Genomic DNA, 15,822 nt, shown 5'->3' with positions numbered 1-15,822 from the left:
TTTTTCTCTCCGCCTGCTTCTATATCCAAGCGCGTACGTGACTTTAAAGAGGTGTTGTCTACCTATCAGGGCCTCTGGTATCAGTATTTGTCCGTATTGATTTGGCTTTCCACTCAAGCTGATCGATACACAAAATGTCACAGTCATTAGAGGGACCACAGCACTACAGACCTGTTTCCCTGAGGAGGCCTTAATACAGACCCTGTGTTTGGCTTGCATTTGCAACAGCAGGAACCACTCTTGCAATTTTCTTGTATTGTCAGTAATTGTCGGACTATTAAGCAAAATTGTGACTTCACTTAAGGTTTGCTGTTCTTTTTGGGTTGATTATTGCTGACAGTATTGTAGAGGATGGCTTACAGGCGAGCAGCTCGGGCCGGTTAGTGTGACGTGAGCTGTAATGAGCTTTGTTTATCCGCTCTTTACAAGTGTTTTATCAAAATTGTCAGATTTCCTGTAATTACCTGAAAAGTGCATGATTTATACAGTGATTCTGTGCAGTCTGGAAAAGTATGTCATTTACTTTATGATCATTTCCAGGTCTGAGTTGGTACAGAAAAACTAGATTTGAATATTGACTTCTTTTTTTCTATACCTGATTAAATGCAGAGGATTCTACATTGATTTATATTTAAATGTGTCACAGTCTGATTTTAAACCTAAACGATAAGTACAATATTTTGGTTTTCCTTCTTTTGACAAACTGTACACTGATTAATAATCATAAAAAAAAACACCCCACTTGTGTCTATTTGGACTTTAAATTCAGGTTAAATCTCAGCAGGAGTTCTTAAACTGGCTCTGGTTAACAAAACATTAAAAATTTATTCCTCTGTATCTATCAGTGTTCACAAACCGTCTCCATTCACTGCTTGCAAGACCTTAGAAGTCCAAGAGTGATAGGATATTAATTTTTTGTCCAAATGCCAAAACAGCAGAGAAATTACCCAATTACCCTATTTAATGAATGTGCAACCTTTATATCCAGACGTTCTTTGTCCAGACGGCGTAATCTATATTGCTGCAATTTTTTTTTGTTTCCGACAAAATTTGTTTTTATCTTGATTTTTTTTATTTAATTTTTTTTTGCATTTAAAATGAAGAAAAATATCAAACAGTCATAAGCTTATGCATACAATGTCTTCAAAGGAACATTACTTCTATAATATAAAGACACCTGTCAAAAAATATAATAAGCTAATATTAATGTGAATACACACTCGCAAAGATCAATAAACTTAAATTTTTAAGGAGCATTAAACACTGGAACTGGAGGACTTTTTAAATATCCAAAATTAAATAAACAAAACAACAAATAAAATGAATACAGAAGTAAAACTGCCTTTCAAAATAAAGGCTGGTTGAGATCAATGCATCAGGCCTCCTTTTGTCATCCAGAGAGAAAGACATGAGAAAAAAAACAAACATGTAAATGAAACTTGTCCAGTTTCTTTCTATCATGTGGTTAATTGATTTGTTCCAAAAAAAAGTCAAAGCTAATGATTTGTCTCTCCGTCCTCAGCCTTACCGAAACCCCCCACCTCCCTCACCGTGACGGAGACCACCGCCACCAGCGTGACGCTAACGTGGGACTCCGGGAACCCGGAACCCGTCTCCTACTACATGATCCAATACCGAGCCAAGTCGTCGGACAACGGCTTCCAGGAGGTGGAGGGCGTGGCAACCACGCGCTACAGCATCGGCGGGCTCAGCCCGTACTCCGAGTACGAGTTCCGCGTCATGGCCATCAACAACATTGGCCGCGGGCCGCCCAGCGACCCCGTGGAGACGCGCACCGGCGAGCAGGCGCCCTCGTCGCCGCCCCTCCACGTCCAGGCGCGCATGCTGAGCGCCAGCACCATGCTGGTCCAGTGGGAGCCGCCAGAGGAGCCCAACGGACAGATAAGAGGCTACCGGGTTTACTACAGCTCCGACATGACGGCCCCGCTCAGCGCCTGGCAGAAGCACAACACGGACGACAGCAGCCTGACAACCATCTCTGGCCTGACGCCTGACATCACCTACAGCCTCAGGGTGCTGGGCTTCACCTCCGTAGGTGACGGACCACCCTCTGACATCCTGCAAGTCAAAACACAGCAGGGAGGTGAGCAGCAGCCACTCTGAGAGGCTCTGGAGTTCTTCGTGTGTGCAAGAAGTAGGAATGCATTGTTAGTGGAAGGCATTTAATCTGACTGTTTGCGTAACAGCTCATAAACACACGTATGTGTTAGAGATAAAATCATTCAGCAGAGATATTTAACTTGATGTTCTTTCTTATCGCAGGGCTTTATCTCTGGTACTACATAACACTCAGTCTTAGTCCAACTTCAATGGGATTTCATGTGCTAGACTATCATAGACACTTATTTGTTATGTAGAATTAAAACAATCCTTCATTTTTTGGTGTGTATTCAATCTGAGCCCCACTTTACTCTGTTGTCCCTAAATAAAATCTGGGATGGGGCTGAAATTAATCGGATTCATCATGATGGATTGATTCCTGAAATAATCATCAATGAATTACAGTTTTAGCTTAACTACTCCCTTGAGTATGTTGTGCTTTCAGCAAATTGGCCTTTTTTGAATCTGAACACGACAGTTAACAATTAACAGATTAGTTAATGATTATTTAGCTAAATAATTAATCACAATTAATCTGATTAATCGTTTCAGCCCTATATTTAATTATTCTTTGCCATTCAAGATTTAGCACTAATTATATTTGTGCGTTACATACATTCCCAGTGAAATGCATAAAAAATGAATGTTCCATGTGACAGAATGAAACCTTTTGTAAGCCTGTTTGCCTCCGTGCTTTAACCCGTGTCCTTCCTGCGCCAGTCCCCGCGCAGCCGTCCAGTTTCGAGGCCGAAGCCGAGCTGGACACCCGAATCTCGCTGACGTGGCTGTGGCCCGTGCAGGACCAAATCACCAAGTACGAGCTGCAGTACTGGGAGGCCGGCTCAGACAGCAAGGTGAGCATCGGAACACGACGTTCAGACCGCTTCGTGTCGGGATTATCTCTCCTGCACAGCAGCTCGCCCTGTCGCTCTCTCCGTCTGCTGCTGAATTTGTCTCGTTTTCCACAGTGAAACTGCAGACGACTCTTACTCTTCATGATGCAACCCCTCTGAGTGGGAAGGCTGTGTTATTGTAGTAATGTAGCCGGCTCCCCAGCTGATGAGAAAAACCTAACGTTGACACAATCTGCTCTGTTACTCTCTCTCTGCTGCGGCCGTTTGTTGGGACTCTGGTGGACCGAACCAGTTGGAGGCCCACTTGATTTTGGAGCAAGCTGCTTCTGCTCCCTTTGGCAGTCATGTATGACTGTTTGCACTGCAGTTGAAGATTATATCATCTTGTTATTGTAGAGCACATGAACTAACTCGTGCAGCACCGCTGATTGTTGTTTTTTTGTTTTTTTTTATTTGTCTCTCCAGAAACACGTGACGTTCGGCCCGGCGGGCTCCCACTCTGTGGATGGTTTAAAGCCTGACACCATGTACTATTTCTCCCTGGCAGCCCGCTCTGAAATGGGTTTGGGTGTCTACACCCAGCCCATCCAAGCCCGCACTGCTCAGTCCAGTAAGTGCTCCATTTTTCTTTCCCCGGCGCTGCCTCTGTCCTCTGTCTTTTCTGCTTGTTAGCCACTAACCCAGTGATTTCAGAGAGTCACCTCCAGGCGGCTGAAGCAGGTTCAGGTCGTTCCCCTCAGTGAGTGAAACAGAGAGAGAGAGTGAGAGTGAGGGGCAAAATGTGAGTTTTATAGACCTTAAAACAGAGAGTGTGAGCAACTTGAATGTCAAATCAATCTGAGAGCAGCATATAATGCTGACAGAGCAGCCATCCCGGTCAGCTTCCCCGCTTCCACCACCTCCCCTCTGTCGCCAGCACTAACCCCCCTGTCCGTCTAGCAGAGGGCAGGCCCTGTGTCAAAGGTACGTTTAATGTGTCTTGTTCCCACATTTGTGAGCTGTGCTGTGTTGCCTTGCCTCATATCATTATGTGCTTTTACAGTGCCAGCATTCAAAATGTCACTTGTTTGGTTTTATTTTTTTTATTTGCTGTGTAGGCACAATGCTTGTGCCACCTCACCCCGAAGGGTTGCTGCACTGCACGCTTTCTTTGCAAACATGCTTTGAGAGGAAAATAACAGACGCTCATGATTGGTTATTGTGATCATTTGAATAACAATGTCTTGCAAAACTGATCGTATCCCATTTTGCTGCATTACTACCACCGACTTTTGTGTGGTTTTGGGATTTTGTATGATCACGTTATCCAAATAGTCTTAAATTCATGTATCTTTAAATATCTTGAATCAATCAAAGTTGGCTTTAAATACATTAATCACAGATCTTAAATTTTACTGTTGTAGGAATATTTAATCCAATATATTTTTGTAGTTTATTTTTCACTGACTTTTCTGTCAGGCAAATGTTTGAGTCATACGCAGACAAATTCATTGCGTTCTGTGACTCAGTTGAGGCTACAGCTAATTAGCTTCTAGTACATTCTGGTTAGCTAGCTAGCTGGCTCACTTTTGTTGCCCACCCTTACGATGCTAGGTTCATTATGTGCAGAAAAAAGCTTTTAAACTTGGCACTCTGGGGGGTTTTGCGATGCTCGATTGTAATAAAGAAAAAAACTCCCACAATCCCCTATTATATTTGTAGTTTTTTTGGTCATAAATTTAATTCAAGGTTGCATTGAAAAGGTCTTCAGCACTCTTAAATTTGACTTGCTGAAACCTGCAGATACCCTGAGCATGTTGTGCAGCTGTGATTAATAGGGGCAATAAATCTCACATGGATGGACTGTGTTTCTTTATTCTGGCATCTGTGGGAAGGTGGTTTGGTGTCAGAGTAACAGGGGATGAATACTGATGGACACCACACTTTTAAACTTTTATTTGTAAAAACAAAAAACAGTTGCCAACTAGATATCATTTCAAAATGATGGACTTCTTTATGTCCTTTAACATGAAACTCCCATGAAAGGCTTGTAACGGAGAAACATTTGGAAAGCTTTTTAAATGCTTCAGTAAGATACTGAACAAACTGAGTAGTTGGAGTAGTATGAGGTGGCTCCAAAAGCTGACTGAGTGCGGTGGACTGAAAAGAGGACACGTCACTCTGTTGGAGGCGGAACAATGGAAACAAACACAGAGATGCTACAGTGTGGAGCTTGTTCCTTCACAAAAGAAGGAGGCCGTCCGAGCGAAGACTGTGGCTTCCGGGAAGCAAACAAACACAAAAGCGGACGTGTTTAATTGTGGAACGTGATCAAATTGTGGTGATTAATAAAAGTTAATCATGGAGTTGTTGTCAATTAGCAGCAGCTGATTTGGGTGCATTCGCACCGGTGCACAGGGTTAGAGTCGCTGTTTGGCTACGTTTGAAGGATCTTATGGATCTGTAGAGCACAGAAACTGGATTACATTACAGGTTTCCTTTGTTGCTTAAATATCTCAGATCAACAAACAAATGATATCAAATAAAGATGACCAGAGTAAATACAAAAAGCAGTTTCTGAGGAAAGCTTTCTCCACACCATGGTTCATTCAGACATAAAATGTGATTACATTCTTTTTTTGGGGGGTTGGATTTCGCTCACATACACAGGCGCATGGCTGCTGTCTGACATGTGACATTTGACTCCAACACAGAGTAGGGTTAAATATCTCGAAAGAAAACTACAAATCTCAAACAGATTCAAATAAAACTGAAGAAAAAAGAAAAAGAAAGTCACCAACATCTATCTGGAAAGAGCCACAAAGGCGTTTCTAATTCTTTGTGACTTCAGTGAACCATGAAATGGTGGTGAACCTTCCCAGGAGTAGCCGCTCTGCTAAATTTACGATAAAAGTGCATCGTACTCTCCTCAAGAAGGTCATAAAAGATCCCAGAACAACATCTAAAGCACCGCAGGGCCTCCCTCACCTCAGTTAGATCCAGTCTTCATGATTCAACAATAAGAAACAATGAGCATTAAGGAAAGAGACAGGAGCTCCTTCACCACTGCAAGCATCTCACATTTCTCAAAAAAAAAAAGCAACTTGCAAGCTGCATTTTGTATTTGTTCTGTTTTATTGCTGTTCGATTTATTAAAAACATTAAAGTCTGGCCAAAAAAACAAAACCATAAAGCATTTTCACAGCACTGTAGTCAGCAGTTAGAAATTCTAATGTGTAAATTTGAATGGAAATAAGCTAATAAATGAGTTAAGTTTTACCAAAATCATGCATAAATATTGTTGCTGAGCCATGATAGTTAAACAAACAGAATCAGAATAACAGCAACTCCACAAAACTCAGAGAAACAAATCTGAGTTGCACGCTGTGGTGCGATTCAACGCCTGCCAGCAGCCTTGGGAAGGTTCTGCAGTGAACAGGCGGTTCGAAATGATTCCTTTCTCCAGGGCTGCATTTCAATGTTCAGCACTATGTTTTAGGAATCAGTGCAAGCATCAGAAGTAAAGCTCCATTTACCTTTTTTTTTTCTTCTGTTCTTCAGCTGAGGGCTTGACACAGCTGCATGATACTTGACCTAAAATTGAATGGGAAGGCATTGATGTGCGAGTGATTAAGATGGGTGAAAATCAATAGGTCGAGGTGCGGTGAATGTTCAGATTTTCTCGCTTTGCCAAAAATTAAAGCCGAGGATTTTTTCCAGCAGTTCGCGTACAAAGGTTGATGCTGAGTGTGTAGGTTGTTGGAGTTTTGTTTGCGCTATTAATGTCGGGGGGGTGGGGATTGTTGAAAAAATATTTGCATTTGATTTGTTTTGAAAGCAGATAAAATTCCGATTGCTGAAAGTTTAAACATATCTGGATTTGAGCTGCAGTCAGTCGCCATAATTGCAAGTTTTCTGTTTCCCTTTGGTGTTGTCCTCCCCAGGTCCACCTTCACTTTGATCTTCCTGATTTTTGATCTGGAGCTCAATAGCAGAATCATCAGTCTGCCACTTTTTCCTCAATGCACAAGTTGCTGTGAAGCTTTTGTAGTTCTTCTGCTCACTCTCTTGTGCACATCTGTTGATCATTTATTTTATTTTTAAAGGTGAAGTTTTGTGTGTTGGCATTGGTTTGTTAGATTTCATCTGCATGCCTGAACAAAAAAAGTTCCTATTTTGTTTAAAGATCTTATTTTTATCAAGTTGAACATATTCATGATGCATTTAGCTGCATGAAATATTTGGATGCTGTCGTATTTTATTTTCAGTTTTGTTCTGCTTCTTGAAAGTGTTTGGTTTCTGTTTTTTTTTTCCTCCAGACTCGAGAATTTAAACATTTATACTTCAGCGGATTATTAAACTGATTATTTTAGACAATTTTGGTTATTTTAATTTTTTCAAGTTGAATATTAAATCAGAGTGATGAGGACTTTAAAATTTAAGATTTAAAAATATACACAACCTGAACTTTTTCCACATTTTGTATTTTTGTATCCCCACACAATGATGCTGCCTCTACTGTGTTTCACAGTGAACATAATGTGTTTATGGTTTTCCATCTCCCACATGTTTGATTTGCCCAAACATGGTGGTAGCAGCATTATGCTGTGGGGTTGCTACACACTAGGATTTTTGAATATTGGCGAATAAAGTGCAGTTTTGTCTATGCAGAGAAGAGAAGTTTCTTCCTCATTGCTATTTGTGTCAATCTATTAGATAAAATCAAACTAAATACATTCAAGTTCATTATAAAATGTGCAACAGTTCCACTGGTTAAAATTTGCCATTCTTACACCTTGATAACGTAGTTACTTAACTTTTAGTTCAGTTGTTTATCTGTGGGTTAATGACAGAGCATCATATTATGGATTATGCCGCAGTATTTCCTTTTTTATCTGCTGAAATTGCAGTGGCAACAAACCAGATGTTAGCCGAAGCCATCTTAAGTGTTATTGATCGTAAAAGCCAAGGCCGTATGCTGTCTTTAACTGCCCATCTCAGCTGCAGCCAAGCTCTCTAACGAAGCCCAGAGCTTCTGCATCAGTGTGTTAACACCAGCCCACACTGTCACGCACTTGTTCACAATCTCACACATCCGTGGCCCGTTTATTGCTCCCACCGCGCGCTGCAAGAGGCAGCACGGGGGGCGGTTAGGGACAAATTACGTCTTCATAAAACACACGGCCTTGTAAACTTTTTGGCACATCTTATATTCTGTCCGCCTCACCCTGTGATTTCATTGCCTCCTGCATAAACGTGGCGCCAAACACGGCTTAAGCTTTGGACCGATAAGGTTGTTTTTTTTTTTTTTCTTCTTTTTTTGCATCCAAATCTCTCAGTCTGGAGGTAGCATCCTGTTTAGTATGGAAGCTTTTTGCATTCAAACTTGAGCAATTTTGTGTTTTGGAAGAGTGCAGGAGTGAGAATTCACATTAACAGTCATAAGTAAACATCACACCTACATCTCTGCAAACTGATATATATATTCCCTACATTATAAATTATATGATTAACACAATTTAGCATTTTTCAGAATGGAAACGCTGCAAATGATTCAAGTTGAATACTCAGCAAAAAGCTTCCTTAGTTTTGTCATGTTTTGTGTGCATTTTTAGTTTATTTTTTGTTTGCTTGATCCGTGGCCTTCCTTCGTGTGGTTTTGCCCCCCTCCTCCCTGCAGCTCCCTCCGCTCCACCTCAGGAAGTTCACGTGGTCAGCCTGACCTCCACAAGCCTCAAGGTGAGTTGGGTGGCGCCGCCTGCCGACAGCCGCCACGGTGCCATCGTGCGCTACACAATCAGCTACCAGGCTCCGGCGGGAGAGGACACGGAGCGGCGCGATGTGTCCGACATCGGTGCAGACGCCACCAGCTACGTGCTGGAAGGCCTGGAGAAGTGGACTGAGTATGAGGTGTGGGTGAGGGCGCACACTGATGTGGGCCCAGGCCCTGAGAGTGCCCCGGTCAAGATGAGAACCAAGGAGGATGGTAGGTTTTCCGCGTCGCTCGCTCGAAGCAGCCTGTCACTGATTTCCTTCACCTTTCTCCTGCTCGTTGGCGGTGGTAGCCGATTGGGATCACCGTCTTTTTCCTCCTGTCTCCATCTTGAAGCTCATCACTCCCTGGGGTTCAGTGCTGTGTCACTTTCCTCTGCTTGTGCTGTGTGAATGCTGTCTTCTTCCCCCCACACTGAAGAACAGAAGTGGAACTGATCTCACGTCTCTTTTCTATTGCTCCTCTCTCTTTCCCTCTCTCTCTCTTTTTTTTCCAACACGTTTCTCATTTTGTTTGCAGTGTGATAGAGGGCGGCTTCTCCTAAGAGAGAGTCGTCTATAATTAATGTGTTTGAAGTTTGCTGCAACACGGCTAATTTCTTACTGGAATTAAGGGCACTACAGACATGACTAGACTACATGCTGTTGGGTATGTGGTGTTTTGGGGGAAGCGGGAGCCTTAGAACATCTGAAGTGAGTGATGATTAGATTTATAACTGTAACTAATATCACTCAAAGTTATTTCTGATAGTTTTTTTGGTTTGTCAAGACAAGATAACCCAAGTAACAGAAGAAAAAAGAGGAATTTGTAAAATTATTAATAGCAAAAAGTATAAAGCCAGATGTTTATGGGATAAAAGCAGTAACCACTAATGATTCGGTCTTTAGGTATCAACAATTTCTGCACATATTTTGGCTTAAACAAAGTTTTTTTTCCCCCATGAAGTTGGAGGAAATTCTGACCTTCTCACTCATTTGTATCATGTACACCAAAGGTGTCAAAATCCCTTTCATTTTTGGCTACATCAGGATCATGAATGTCTGGTTGTGGCAGAATGTATCGCCTACTAATACTGTTAAAATATAACTTTCTCTGAATTTGACAACTACTCCTAGAAGTAAAAGTTTAGGATCCTTTAACATTGAGATCATTTGGCACTCAGGAAAAGAAACCTAATTTGATTTGACTGATGAAATGATATTTGACTGTTATCTAGTTATATTTAGGAAGTTATAGTGGACTGGATTTGGCCCACAGCCCTTCAGTTTGACATTATTCAGTAACTGTAACAGGCTATGGTTATGCTGGATTATAAAGTTGTGTGTCATCAGCATACAAACAGTAAGACATATTGTGATGCACCTTAAACTGAAGAGATGAATAAAAATTGGACTAAGAGCAGAGCCTTGCGGGACTCCGCCTGTGATTTATGTGGAAGATCACCACTGGAATATATGTTTGGAATGTGAAATCTCTTTTCCTTCCTGATGTCTTTAACTTCTTCATGTCTCTGTTTTGCGTTTCCCTCCCTCGATGTTTGGTTTGCAGTGCCCGGAGCCCCTCCCAGGAAGCTGGAGGTTGAGGCCATAAACTCCACCGCCATCCGCGTTACTTGGAAGCCTCCTGTACAGGTGAAGCAGCATGGACAAATCAGGGGCTACCAAGTCATCTTTTCCCGACTGGAAAACGGCGAACCACGAGGCCAGCCGAACATCATGGATGTGGCTTTGCCAGAGGCGCAGGTAATGGATAGTTTTATTCTGGTCCAGCTTTTCTTTGTCCCTTCTTGACTCTGCTGTCCACATTTCATGACTCCGTCTCTCTACTGTCCTCTCTTCTTCACACTTTGCTTCTCCTACACTGGGCGAGACACACTGGAGTTTCTTTCTGTCGACTGCAGTATCCTCCCTTTTTCCGGTTCCCGTAATCTTTTTCCACATGTGACATTTGACTCTAAATTGGTACCCAGCTCCCACAGCTTTGGATTAGCTGTCAGAATGAAATCCACTTAAATTCTACAGTAATAGCTGTTGGATACATTTTCTGTTCGTAACATCAGGATGTGGCTTAGTGAAATCAATGCAGCCCCCCTTGCGGTTTTAACACCAATACATATGCACTGCCTTGTTACCATGTTTATAAATTAAAGTTATTTCCCTGACACTGCCCCTTTACACGGTAATGCAGAGTGCACTGAATCGCCCAAAGCCGCACAACACCAGGAGATGGATGAGATTGTAATCCTTAAATGGGTCTCAGAGATTCATGAATATCCTTAAGCCATGAAAACCCAACTCTCACAGCCTCCTGAATTTGCAAATAAAAGAAACCGGCTTAAAAACCTCCTGCTGGTTGTTTGTTAGTCATAGTGTTTATGTACTTTAACCTTCTGTCGCCTTTAACAGAAGCATGTGATTAATATTAGTATCCACTGCGTTCACACCAACTTATTCAGTCCAACTTGGTCTATTTAATCTGTTAAAATGTATTTAGCCCAATATAATCAATACAGTTGATTCCCATCAAGTCTTAAATTTGACTGTCAGATTCGGGACCAATTACTTGAAGTTCCATTCGATCCAAATAGTAACGTAACACAACACAATCAAATTCAGGTGATCATTTAATGACGGTGGGCAAAAAATTAACACCTTGCAGCGATTCTTCAACCAGATCAAGCATTTGGTGACAGTGGAAAGAAAAATAAAATGCTGCCATTTTAAAAGGAAGAAAGCACCAGACAAGCCTGGCTCAGGATGAGGTGCCATCCAAGGAGTACTATTTATGATACTTAAAAGTAGAGTACACAAAATAATGGTCTCAATATCCCCCATCATCCTTTGAGTCCATGAATGGGACATGGTTAAACCCAACTCTGAGCCAGAGGTTACTTCTGTGGACAACAAAAAGAGTATTCAAAGTTCCTGTCAGCAGTAGTTCAGTGCCTTGTGCCTAAAGGTATAAAGAGCTAAGCAAAGAAGCGTTAGACCAGTGGTACCTTCTTTGGGTAAGAAAAGCTAAAAGTGTACGCAGAGCTAAAAACAAGCCATCTGTCTGCAAAGGAAATTACTGTTCCGAGTTTTACTCAACTTTGATAACTTTTATTCGTTTTTAGAAACATTTAATTTCACCACCGGACTGTTGTAATGAGGCTAACGCGGACCCTTTGGATTTCAATTTTGTGTAAACTGATTTTCTACAGGTTTCATTAGGTTTGAGTAGAGATAGCAGAGAATAAATGTGGATAAAAACCTGACTGGCACACAACATATTGTCCGTGTCTCTACACCTGGTCAAAAAGTGAGCCCTGATCTCCCAAACACAAAGTGCCTTTGTTTAAGAGCAGTTGTTTCTGGCAGCTGCTGCTGACACTTCATTGTTATCTGACTGTGTGTAGGGGAGCGCTCGACAGCCGGGACAGCACCGTTTGGTATGGAAACTGAGAAAAACATGGTGGTGGTTGCTCATCTTCCTTCGAGTGTTTTTCTCTGTGGCGGCACGTTCCGCATGAATTTGTTTTGAGTTGTGAAAACTGAACTGAACATGACCCTACTTGTTATGCAAACAATACTCCCTGCCATGTCTCATTGGAGCATACAATAAATATGAAAGCTCGCTGTAATGCGGCGCACTTTATCGCTCACGTGTTCCAGTCTCTTGCTCGGGACACCTTTAACTGCCCCTTCCGTGGCAGACCTTGGAGTTTTCTTCCTTTTTTTCCTTCCTTTCCCAAGTTTGACCTCCTTTTCCCCCTGTTCAGCTTGAAAGTTGGTTGAGTAATTACCAGGTCCTTGCGTGCAGGTCGGCTACCCTTGGTTGAGTCATCTCAACAGACTCATCATTGAGTAGTCAACCTGCAAAGACTTGCCCAGACTTCATTAGAAGACCACACAGTTAGAAAACAGTCTCTTATGCTTTATCGTTCAACTGGTTTTAAAACAATCCCTCCTTTTTCACACGTTTTCCCGTTTTCGTACCTCAACAACAGAGATAACATGAGCCAGCATGCTTCCTGCAAAGATCAGCCCTGTAGTAGGCGTTCCAGCTGGTCGGAAAGAGTTCGTGACTCATCCTGAGAGTCATGCAAATCCTGCAAACGCACACCTGTAATTGATAATGAATCAATGGAAGAAAACAATTTTCCTATGTGTTGGCACATCCCAATGTGTTTCTCCAAAGAAATTCCCTTAATGTCTTGTGAAATCAGTTTTATAGCCGCCCTTTCACCTGGATTTGATGCACAGCAAGCCTGCCAGGAGGAAAAGCAAATACCGCATTTTCCAGGTCTCTGAAAGCACACCGCAACCTCACCTCAGACTTCAATCACAACCCTAAGCCATGTGATTGAATTGCAGATCCTGTCACAGCCACTACCACCTCCCCCTGCTCGGCCCTTCTCTTTGTCTCCATGTTTCTGGATCCTTTTTAGCCTTTCTCAGGGTTAGCTGAAACGCTGGGAGAGCTCGCCTGAGCGTGGGCGCTTTAAGCGCTTCTTTTCTTTTCAAGCAGGAGCCCACACATCGCCCTCATTTCCCTGCTAAATTTAAACTATAGGCCAAGTTAACAGTGTGATGTTATCAACCCTTTGCAGCCGCTCTCCTGTTGGAGGAGTGACCCAAACCTGAGCTGGCAACCCAACGCCAGCTCCATTGTAGTGCCCTCGCAGCTACTTCCAGGCTCATTCTCACATACAACATACTGGAAATTTCACTGGAAATGGTTGAATATTTGAAGCCATTAGCCTCACTCCATGCTTCCACCCAAGTTTCCCTTTCTGCCCGAGTTTGCCTCCATTCAGCCCCACTTTCCAGGTTCATTTGGTTTGACCACTCATGCATTTTCGTAGTTTATGCGAGCAAGGTGATGCTTCACTGCCTCTACGGCCTTCGCTGCCCCAGACTGGAGTTGAATGGAAATTGGTGGTTGGGTTTGGGTGGAGGCGGGGGGGACAGGAGAAAAGAAGCACCTCAGCTCGTTTCACTCCATCAATCATGACAGCTCCTTCTCTTCCACATCACTCGTTCTCTCCTCGTTCCCATTTTTATAGCCACACATCTCAGCCCATGTCATCACATTTGCATTCACCCGCCTGCAAATTATACCGCTCCGTTTCCACAAACGACGCTTATCAGCAGTGATGTGTTTTCAGCTTGCGCTGGTATTCAAAATATAAATGGAGGATAATTTATAATTCTCCTGTGGATTTAGGCAGAAAGCAAAAGCAGTTGCAGCTGAAAGGGGATTAAGCTCAAGATGCGATAGGAACTTGTGAACCTTAATGTGTTTGCTGTTCTGTTGACATACTGAGCTGAATTGACGGCAAACAAATTAAGCAATTAGGAACATCGCAAATTGTTAGATGTGGAGTTAAGCAGCAGCTGCTCTTAAACGCTACTTTTAGTGCCCCGCTATGTCAGGGGAGCACAGGGATGCAGATTTTGATGTGCCATGTGTTTGGGCTCGATTCAACCGGGACATCAACCAGACTTGGCTCTTATGTCTCTTAACAGTTTGGTAATAAAAACCATCCGCTGAGAACCGGGTGGAGACTATTTAGGCTTTTATATGAATTATGATCATTGTCTCCACAGTTTATGACTCACTGGTGTGTTATTGTTAAAGTCAGGAAAAACAAGAACTTATATTTCTACTGAGTAAACTTTATGAGGTGTTTCCTTTAGTTTACAAAAACTTGATGGTGAATGACTCAGGGTTTTTCAAGAAACACACAAAAGTTCTTGTGTCTTGATTTTGGCTACAAGGGACAGTAGGTATGTAGGTAGGTCCCTCTGAGGGGTGGCTGGGATTTGCCTTAAAGAGAGGTTAATCTGGAATTACAGCAGCTCCCTATGGAGATCCTTCAGGCATGTTCCTGTGGGATAGACCTCACAGAACTATATATTTTTTCTGGGCTGGGATAACCTTGGAGTCCCGTAGAAAGAGCTGGGGACAGGGTGTCTGTGTTTTACTCCCAGATCCTCCTGGATAAATTGAGATAGATACATTAAGTAAAAATCAACAGAGAAAACTATTTTTTTAAATTATTTTTCAATGTTCTTATGTATTTTTTGTATTTTGCCATTTTGTCAATTTGTATCTGCATTTTGTACCCTTGTTTTATCATTTGTTAGTTTTCTACTTCAATTTGGTACCTGTAAACTGCTGTAATCAAATATTTTCATAAGATTTGGAAATAAATAATTAAAAAAAAATCACATAATACAATTTAATTTACATATATTTTATGAAAACTTTGTTCTGTTCCACATCCTGGTGAGTTGATCTTTTCAAAATATGCTAATATTAATGCAATAGCATAGGTTCTACATTTTACTCCAGGCAGTTTAGTCAATAAATCTGTGGTGAATTGAAATAAAATCAGTTAGAAATGCACCTTGAAATCATCCAAAACTCAAACATCCAACCTTTTTCCTACCAGACTGCACCACACCAGACAATATTTAGTCTGGAAGCTGTCACTGAATGAAGACTGGGTAATAGTGAATAATAAAACCATTCAAAAGAATCAGTATTTCCAACAAAATGTCACTGGTATCGCAGTTCATTCATGCTGCAAAGGGCGAGAGAGAGCAAAACTTGTTTTCCTATCTCATGTATTCTAGTTCAATTAATTACACCCAAACACATGACATCAGACATGAAACTACAATTATGTATCTGTAAATTTAGGTGATACAAATGGGTGATCTGGCCCTTTAACATCTATTCCTGATGTGCTGATGCTGTTTTGGCCTTACCAGTCCCCTCCTCCGTTTGCCTCTGCTCTCCTGCTTCTCCCCCAGTGCTGTTACAATAGTCGCCCACGCATCCTCACCTCCACCCCGGCCCGTTTTCTCCTCTCCACTTTGTCCCTCATCAGTGTCACCAGTGTCATCTCTCCTGCCCCCGTTGTCAGCCAGGCCACCCATCAGTGAACTCCTCTGCAGTGACTGAGCTGGTGAACACCAGCCGTTGCGTTCTGCATCAGCGGGGTTTGATGTCACAGGGCTAACACAGCGGCACTGGTAATAGGATTTCATGCTCGACGCTGACGGAGCCCCGCGGTACCGAAATGGGCTTTCACTTCCTCCCCCC

General features: G+C 42.3%; 1 protein-coding gene across 17 annotated transcripts in view; it reads left to right on the top strand.

Annotated features, from left to right (window-relative positions):
- LOC103479767 (protein tyrosine phosphatase receptor type F) overlaps nucleotides 1-15,822 on the top strand; it is a 238,265-nt gene that overhangs the window by 154,084 nt on the left and 68,359 nt on the right. For 10 of the 17 annotated variants that reach the window (XM_081597905.1, XM_081597904.1, XM_008434405.3 and 7 more), the window contains 5 exons: nucleotides 1,523-2,104; nucleotides 2,842-2,975; nucleotides 3,441-3,585; nucleotides 8,635-8,940; nucleotides 10,276-10,469. In XM_081597905.1, coding sequence (XP_081454031.1) covers nucleotides 1,523-2,104; nucleotides 2,842-2,975; nucleotides 3,441-3,585; nucleotides 8,635-8,940; nucleotides 10,276-10,469 — 1,361 coding nt within the window. The remainder of the gene's footprint in view (nucleotides 1-1,522; nucleotides 2,105-2,841; nucleotides 2,976-3,440; nucleotides 3,586-8,634; nucleotides 8,941-10,275; nucleotides 10,470-15,822) is intronic. The other 7 variants (XM_081597911.1, XM_081597912.1, XM_081597915.1 and 4 more) reach the window with 1 other exon arrangement.

This window comes from Poecilia reticulata, chromosome 17 (assembly GCF_904066995.2).
Source record: "Poecilia reticulata chromosome 17, P_reticulata-male-v2, whole genome shotgun sequence".
NCBI lineage: Eukaryota > Metazoa > Chordata > Actinopteri > Cyprinodontiformes > Poeciliidae > Poecilia > Poecilia reticulata.
The sequence above is the reverse complement of the archived record's forward strand: the minus strand, read 5'-3'. Positions and strand labels throughout refer to the sequence as shown.